At 35.7% G+C, this 9,523-nt stretch overlaps 1 protein-coding gene across 1 annotated transcript; it reads left to right on the top strand.

Annotated features, from left to right (window-relative positions):
* The first annotated feature begins 5,415 nt into the window (after positions 1 to 5,415).
* On the top strand, positions 5,416 to 9,314 carry LOC105835150 (protein-associating with the carboxyl-terminal domain of ezrin). The gene is made up of 5 exons (XM_012678181.3): positions 5,416 to 5,797; positions 7,087 to 7,540; positions 7,636 to 7,825; positions 7,914 to 8,050; positions 8,176 to 9,314. Exons 1-5 carry the CDS (start codon positions 5,600 to 5,602, stop codon positions 9,120 to 9,122), a joined length of 1,926 nt encoding a protein of 641 aa, XP_012533635.1. The 5' UTR covers positions 5,416 to 5,599; the 3' UTR covers positions 9,123 to 9,314.
* The last annotated feature ends 209 nt before the right edge of the window (positions 9,315 to 9,523 follow it).

The raw sequence follows: 9,523 nt of genomic DNA, 5'->3' as shown, positions 1-9,523 counted from the left end.
AGCATCATCAGCAGCAGGATCATTATTGTCAGCAACATTGTAACAGTAGTGTAGAAGTAGCAGTGGTAATAGTTGATGTTTGCAGTAAACGCGATTATAATGATAATAGTATTAATAATAACCCTGATAATAATAATTGCAATAATAGTAACGATAGTAGTAACAGCAGCAGCAGTAATAGTACTGTGATAATGATTGTTTCGCTTTCCTTTTTTATGATAATGATTTTTCAGCATTTGCTTACTTTTTTATTATCTAGTAAGTCATTTGTAAAGAACTGATTTTGTTACTATAACTATTACCATTGCTATTACAACTTGCACTATTATGGCTTATTATATCATTGTTTCAATTTTAATATTACTACTTGTACTATTATTGTCGTTACTATCATTATCTTTTGTTGTACTATTATTACTATTATACTACTATTGCCGTTACTATTAATATATTTGTTATTATTATTATTATTATAGTTATTATCGTTATCATTTGTCACTTTTATTATTGCTCTTATTAATACTATTAGCGCGAGCCACTACCGCGTCTCTTAATCACTATTATTATTATTATTACGATTGCGATTATTATTATTGCTGTATATTATCGCCATTACCTGCTGCTACTACTACTGCTGCTGCTGCAATTACTACTATTACTGTTAGTACAACTATTATTATTATTATTTTATATTATTTTAATTATTATTGCACGTGTACACTCGGTGGATAATGAAGGTGAGGAATAAGCTAAAAAGAGTAAGTAAATGAGTACGTTCAATTGTATGGGTATGACTTATAGGATATTCTCGATGAATTTTATTAAAAATATTAAAATTTGTTTAATGATCTATTATAGCTTAAATGCGAAGAGGATTTTGTTTATATCACATATAGACTCGAGCTGGTCTGTCGTATTACGACGATTAGTCGATTTACAACGATACTAAAAAGTACTTTTAACGATTTTTACTATACATAGGACCATATATTTTAATGTATAAGAATGCGAGATATTATTTATTTAGATGTCGTTTTTGTCGAATTTGTTATATCTTTTTCTCATTTTTTAGTCGGCGGAAAAGTCAACAAATGATCTTCGTATATAATTGTTGCTATTGATAACAATATGTAAATTGTTGATATTTGATTGTAAAGACTTTTCGCGAGATTTTTTTCTACGTTTTCTGATGTTTAACATTTTAAGTATTAATATTAAATGTAATACGACAGACCCGTTTACCCATCGCAGGGCGCCTGTAATTATTATCTGTAGTTAGAAATATGACAAACATTACTTATACACCTACGTGCTAAAACGTGAAAATAAAATAGTAAACGGCAATTCGCTATTACTTTATACAGTTAATTGATACAACCCAACAAATAACTGTACAGGTGAGAAAATTAATGAAAAAACATTTAATAATAAAAAGAATTTAAAAAAAGATGCTAATGATTGAGATAACATTTTTGTGTTCTATAAAAGTAACGAATAATTCTCGTAAAGAAGAAAAATCGAATAAATCTAAGGTAACAATTGATTTGGTAAAGTTTTTTCTTTGATAATTAACGGAATTGTCCAATAGCAATTTTTCTATATAAGTTCTTTTAAAAAATTACTCGGAATTACGACAGAAAAAGAGAAAGTACACGGAAAATGCATATTTGATGTCGGGTAGAACCGAGATTTTTTCTTATTAACATTTAATTTAGTTAAAATGCACGTTATGCAGATTAATTTTAATTTAACAGTAATTGTCAACTTTTAATATTGAATGCTTCATTCACGCGTTTTTCAATGGCAATTCGACAAAAATTCGCTTAAAATTAAGCGTGTGCATGTGTCAATTATATTACTCAGTTTTTTTTTATCATGGCTCTTTTCATTGCAATTATAAAATAGGCTGCCAATAATAGCTTATTTGCGTAACAAATATTTCACATTAAAAAATACTCGATCGACCTTAGATGTACGCAACATTTTTCAGCAGAATCACACAACTGCGAATGAGGACGCATCAGCCCAAAAGTGCGAATCAAGGAAAAGAATACGAGTTCCAGACGATTCTTAATTAATGATCAATGTGTTGATAGTACAAATATTAAGAGATACTTAAAAAAAAAAAAATTACACGAATGCAAATTGTTTAATATATTACGTAATATAAAAATTAAATATATTAAATACATTTTTTCTTATAAATAGAAGATATTTTTTGCAAAGTAAATATTTTGATTGATATTACAAGCCTAAATCAATTTAGTCCATTTTTCAGTTTATTTTCTCAGTTTATTCTTACTGAATTTATTTTACATTAATATAATTATAATGTCAAATATACATATACGTATTGCTTAACATAAACCACGAGATGAACACTTTTGTACAAAAGAAAAATGTAAAAAATTGTTATTAATTTATTTATAAATAGATGTACAGTACATAAAAATTTAAATACTAAAATTATCTTAATTAATATTAAATAATAATTTTTTACATTTTCCTATCCAATTGTGTGCGTGCGTGTGTGTATGTGTGGTGGAGGAGGGCGCACATATGTCGCATACACACATATACAATAAGATATTTATATACATTAGACCTAAGTTCTTTTATATCCATATTTATACACGTAATACAAACATTTTAATAATCTAATATTTAATATGTTTAATCTACAAACGAAGGGCCAGCAATATTTGTAATATCATTAATATTCGCAGAATCGTTAACATCTACAATATCATTAACAACCATAGTATCGTTAACATCTACAGTCTCATTGATATCTATAGTATCGTTAACATCCATAGTATCATTAATATCCACGGTATTGTGAACGTCAACAGTATCTAGCCTTAACATACTTTGGAATTTTTTAGCATTCTGATATAATTTGTCCGCCGCCATAAGATACATATGTTTTCTTTCAATTGTCATGTTTATAGGTTTCTCTCCTCTCGCCTTCAACGCTGATTTAATTACACATATAGCATTAACAGAAGCAGACAAAAGTTTGTTGCGTCTTTTCGCTTTTAAATTATTTAAGAGGGAAAACATATCTGGATCGGTACTTGAATTCGGAAGTGATCGGATAAGATTTAGGACACTTGTTAAGTGTGGATATTTAAAAACATTATTTGGATACTGACATTGCGCAATTTTTCTCCACATATTGTCAAAACTTAACTTAGAGAGATTTAGTTGTTCATTTATTGTAAAATTTAAAGGTAATGCCATCCATTCTCTCTTTAAAGCATCCTCATCGAAATCACCAAATGTTTTAGCTATATAAGAAACATCGTTGAATGATACTTCTCTATCAATACTGTATAAACTGTTTGCAGGACTAAAAACGTGTAATTTTGATAAAAATATATCATTCACGGGTAACTTTTCGCGAATTTCCTCTGCCGCAGTCATATAAAATGCCAAACAATTCTTTCGAATAGTTGTAACTATGTCTGTGCTGCCTTGAATTATCAATTCGTCGAGGTATTTCTCACATTCTGATCCTAAGGAAACTCTATTGATAATTTTTCGATTTTCCCTTGAAGAGAGTATTGTGTTTGGAGCAAAAGGTTTTAAATGCTTCTTTCTTAAAAAATGTCGGCAGATTTGATAAAGAAGATTTAAAGATTTCGGTTGTAACAAATAAATTCGCGTATCCGGTGCTTGGAAAAATACAATAAACATCTTAAAAAATTTTAAAACATATTTTAAAAAAAGGAAATAGGCTTTTGTTTCTACATTGGTCATCATAGACAAAAGATATTCTTCAGTATTTGTTTTTTCACTCGGAGCTGTTCCGTTAAGAAATTGTTGAACTGTGTCCCAGGATTCTAAAAGTTTTTCTACACACAAGTAATGAGAAATCCAGCGAGTATCAGATAATTTTAATATTTTGCGATTTGTCTCCTGGGAGCATTTAGAAAAGTCGCGACAAATGGCCGAACGTTTCGGACTGCTGTTAATGTACTCAGCAATATTTATAATAAACTCTTCACAAAATTCAGGTATTCTAGCGCATGCAGCATGCGCTATTAACGCGGCGGAATGGCACGGGCATGGAAACGTTAACAAATTGGGACATATTTCTTTCAATTTTGTTTTGAACGATGAATGTTCCTCCGTCATAATAAACGTATCTTCGCAAGATAAGGCAATGATATTTTCGAATGGTATCTGTAATTTTGACATTTCGGATTGAAATGCCTCAAACAATTTTTCCGCGCTGGAATCTTTAATCTCGATATCAATTAGTTTAATCAACTGCGAGCGAGCGTCCAGTGTCTCCGGGTCAACGTAACGGACGATAAAAGTTAACCATTTACAATTAGAAATCTCAGGCGTTTCATTAATAATTACTGTAAATTTTGTGCTCTGAGTCTTGTCCACGACGCGCTCGGTTTCAATTGGGCACAATACGTTTGTCATAATGTTCGTACACTTCGTACGACCCATGCTCATATTTTTTAACACATTAGGGTCTTTTCCTATCTCCTGAAAAAAGCTAAGTATCTCTTCTGCGATTTGATGCGAGATATTCTTTTCGGCGATGAGGGCCGCATACCTCATCTCCGCTGATTTTCTACGCTCATTAAATAAGAAATTAGTTTCGATAGGCTGCGTATATGAATGTTCATTTTCGTTCACCTCAGTTTTAATTATAATACTGTTGTTTTCAAATTCGACGGTACTTTTAAATTTGTCTAGGTGTGCCTTGGACTCTCCGTGACGTTGGATTTGCGATAAACCGCCGGTAAGAGATTTATCGCAAATTACACAATGAAACAAACTTTCGTCATGCGGCACCTCGCGTAACCAGTACTTAAACTGTTCGATCTCTAGCCACTCCGGTTGAAACACAGGTCTGCGAGATTTTCTTGCCAAGATATCTTCGTCGTGAGATAATGGATCTCTGGTCACATTATTTTTGTGAGACGTAGAGTCCGCGTGTCTTGAAATGTGCACCGAACTGCATGAAAAATTTTTATTGCATATAATACAATGATAGAGACTATTGTCGTACGGAACTTTGCGTACCCAAGATTTATATTTATCATTAATGAGCCAAGCCTCTGAAAAGTGGCGTCTATGTTTTTTGGGAAATTCATCATCGTTCGTTTCCATGTTAATTACAAAAAATATTTTTTTTTTTAAATCAAGAAACAAGAAAATATAAAATTGTAAATAAAAAAGTATCTCAAAAGAAAAAGACTCGCAGAACCCTGTTTACAATTTGTTGCTTTTGCAGTATTTAATAATTCTCACGCGCGTGTACATACGCATGACCAGAAAGAGTCAAGTCAAACAACCCGCGCGAGCGATCGAACAATCGCGGCAATTTCCCCCGCTCGACCTAACCTAATCGAGAGAAGTCACCTGCGCATACGTAATTTCCCTGCGCTGTCGGTGTCCGATCGGGATCGGCGGATCGCGTCGGTGTCAGCTGGTGAATTCAGCGTGAATTCCGGACCAAATGGGACTCGCATCACCCAGCCTCGCGTCCTCGACGTTTCTGATGAGCGACGCTCCGTTCGCGCATCCGACGTAACTGTCAGCAGTCGTGAGAGCGCCGTATGTCGACCGACTGATGGGGAACGAAAGGAGTGCCCTGCGCGGCCTCGAGATCGAAGACAAGGCCGTCGAGGTGACCGACTACTGGATGCACCACGATGCGAGCGTGCACGACTCGAGTCCCGAGAAGCGGCTGTCCCTCTTCATCAGCGAACCGTCCCTGCACTTCACCGCGACGTTCGGGCGGCCGTCACCGTTGGAGCGTGCGGCAAAGGTTGACGTCTTCTTCACTCCCTTAATTTTTGTCCTCCTGAGAAGAAAAGACGAGCGTACATTTTCTAGCGCTATTTATCTCTCGTCAAGCGCGGAAATGAGAGTGAGAACCGACTCGCAATTTTTGTTTTTTTTTTTTTTGTATTCTTTCGCATACAGCAAATGCACTGTAGGTTATAAGATGACCGTCGTACCTTCGTAAAGAAAATAAAAGCTTAAGTTGTTCAAAGCTTTGAAACTATTTCTCTAGATGAAGACACTTTTATTAGGTTCACTCATATGCCAATGTATTATCGTTTCGCGTATGAAATTAAGATGTATTCGAATAAGAAGCTTATGTCAACACTCTCACCAACTTCTGATCAAGTTAATCTACGAAGTGCAGCTCTTTTTATATCTCGACTACGGATTTCCAAGTCGAAGTTCAATGCAGCCGTACTCGAGTGTTGAACGAAGTATCAAATATGCAAAAGTCGAAAAATTCCCAAATTATGACGCTTGATCCCTTTGTCTTGGGTGGACGAAACAGAAGTCGACCAGTTGTCAGCGACTTCTACAAATTATTCGAGACAAAATACGTCTGAATCTCGTTACTTGCTGCGCGAGTGAAACAATTGCATTTGGAAACGTTCCGCCAGAGAGAAGCCAATGCAGATCAGAATTTCTCTTCTTTTTCTGAAACAAACTGCGTTCAGCTTTTCCACGTGGGAAATCCGTGGTTGATTTGACTCGATTAACTTGGTCTACGTTCACTTTGGCGCTCACAGCAGTTTAAGCATTATTTCGTCCTTGTTTATCAAATGTTAAATAAGGATCAACAATACAAACGCGCTGTAAGCGTCAAAGGCGAACGTGGCTTTGATCAGAGATTGGTGAAAAAAAAAAACCAGCAAACACAACAGGGATTCGGAAACGTCACCCGAGTGCTCTTGGGTATCATTCTAGCCTTGTCTCACATTCAACGAACAACAAATGATAGAATGACACCCGAGAGCACTCAGGTGATGTTTTCGAACACAATCCAGGTATTATGGAAAATGTTCAGAATATATTTCCATCAGATTTATGCAATTATTCCTTAGATTTTTATTTTTTGTTGTTTAGGGATAATCTGTGGTAACACTAGATACCTAACTGCTGCTCTTACATGAAGCCAAATTTGTCGTTTCCGTAAAAAAATTACTCATTAAAAAAATATCGCACAATATCGTCGCAATAAAAGGCAAAGTTAAGTTTTGAAAAAATGAACCAAGAACTATTACGAACAATAAACTATTATGTGTGTTCCAGAATTTTATGTTACATCGGCATCCTTGTATCCTGAAATACATTTCCTCGTGGAGCAAAAGTAGCAAGTTTTTTCTCGCAACGGAAGAGGCCCGGCCACTGATCCAAGTTATTGAAAAGCAGAATATATTGCAAATATGTATCGGCCTGCACAGCATCCTGCGTGCTCTGGTATTCCTGCATGAGACTGCATTGGCTTCACACAATAACGTGTGCAGCAGTTCTATCTATGTAACTGCAGAGGGATATTGGAAATTGGGTGGGCTAGAATGCCTGTGCAAATTCGCAGACGCGACCCCGACGTATTACCAGCGCATAAAGAGCTACAGATACGAAAAGGCGATATCACCAGGCGAAGACACAGCCGACTTAATTAAAACCGCTAATCTCACCGCGATCGATTCGTACGCATTCGGGGTATTAGCGGAGGACATTCTGAAGAATTTACAAGATACAGGTACAGGACAAAAAGTCAAAAGTCATATCATAGATATTGTCTTTGTAGAATGTAGCTGAATGCAAGATGTACATTAAAACTTTAATCGATTTCAGACGAAGCGCCAAATTTGTTGGAGTTTAGAGAGTTCTGCAAAAAGAATCTACAGAATCCAGATGCATGTTTGAGAAATAGATTATTGAATGTGCTGCAGCATTCGTTTTTCACTCATGAGTTTATAAGGATACATGCGTTTCTGGAAGAACTACCACTGAAAACTGACACTGAGAGGGAAGAGTTTTTCACGTAAGTAACTTGGAGAAAAAAATTATATATATTTATAAAATTGTATCTGTTTATGTGTGTGTGTAAAGAAATGCATGAATTTTTTTAGGAAATTAAGACAACAATTGCAGATGTATCCCGAGGCTGTTGTTGCTGAACAACTAGGCAGAGTACTTCTTTCTAGGATAGTTTTATTGGATAGCACTGCCCAAGTAAAACTTTTACCTTTTATCTTCAAACCTAAAGGTTAGAATATATATCTGTTGCATCTAGTAAGATCTCAGCTATCATTGTGATAAGACTTGATGTATGTCATTATTTTTATTTCACGTAAGTAAATGGATTAATGAAATATTTAATGTCTCTTGCAGATGAGAAAAACGATTTGGGGACTAGTCTGTTCACAGTTCCTACTTTCAAAAGTATCTTAGTACCAAGGCTTTTGCAAATGTTTTGCATTCGAGACGTTTCTATCCGTTTGCTACTGCTATCCCATTTCAGTTCGTTCGTTCACGTGTTCGAAGCAGATGAACTGAAAAATCATATTCTTCCCGAACTGCTCGTTGGAATAAAGGATACCAATGACGATCTCGTCTGCGCCACATTAAGGGCGCTGGCTGACATAGTGCCGATCTTGGGAGCGGCGACGGTTATCGGTGGAAACAGGGGGAAGTTATTCACAGACGGACGGCCGAACAAGAAGATGACTCGCAGCAAAAATCTCGAAGATATTAGAAAAGCTTTAACGTTCACGCAAGAGATGCCCGTGTTTGTGAATATAGACGAGAGTAACGTGCACCTGGCCGAGAGACCGTCGCCAGACGGCGGTGAGGATAGGAAAGAGAAGGAATTTTTATTCGTCGAAGAAGAGTGCACCTGGTCGGATTGGGAAACGCAAGAGCCGGTGGGAAACGGCCATCGTCATGTAGAGGAAACCGTTCCAGAAGACAATGTGCAAGTAGAAATACAAAGTCCTTGCGACGCGGACTCGTCGTCGTCGCCTTTGTCCGAGTTATCGTCGAGCGCCGAAAAACCCAAGTACACGAAGAAACTAGTACTTTCTGACATCACCGAGCTTGACATAAAGAATTCGAAAGTGATAAAATCCCAAAAGGAAGAGTTTGACTTCTTTACAGATATGGAGCCCGTAATACAGAAGACGCAGATCTTACACGTCCCAGAAGAAGTGCAATCACCGAAGAGTATGTTTGACGTAAAGACATCAGGCGCCACTTTAGAGGAACCTGATGTTAATGGCTGGGGTGAGGACCTGAGTGATTTAAGTATAGACGACACGTATGAATTGGCGCAGCAGTGAACGTGATAAAAAGAGGAAAACTTGTGTGCATAAAGAAGCGAACAAAACAAACTTGTATAGTAAATGATACTACTCAACCTGATTGTATCCATTTTTATTAACGTCCAATCTAGTATATGTGATCACCAACACCATGTATATTATTGAAATAAATATTTTTAATAAATGTAAAATATATATAATAGGTCAAAATGTACGAAATTTTCTGTGTAAGTTTTGTAAGCTAAAGAGTTTACAGTTTGAAAGACCTTTGTTCAAGCGGACCATGTAAGGAAATAAATCATTGCAATTGTGGATTTATTCATTTAAATAGGTACATATGCAAGAGTTTCAGATGAGAAAGGAGAAGGACATTATAAGAATAGCGAGATCACATAGAAGAATATCAGGATTGGATTGTA

Source organism: Monomorium pharaonis, chromosome 7 (genome assembly GCF_013373865.1).
Source record: "Monomorium pharaonis isolate MP-MQ-018 chromosome 7, ASM1337386v2, whole genome shotgun sequence".
Classification (NCBI taxonomy): domain Eukaryota; kingdom Metazoa; phylum Arthropoda; class Insecta; order Hymenoptera; family Formicidae; genus Monomorium; species Monomorium pharaonis.
This window is presented reverse-complemented; position numbering and strand designations above follow the sequence as displayed.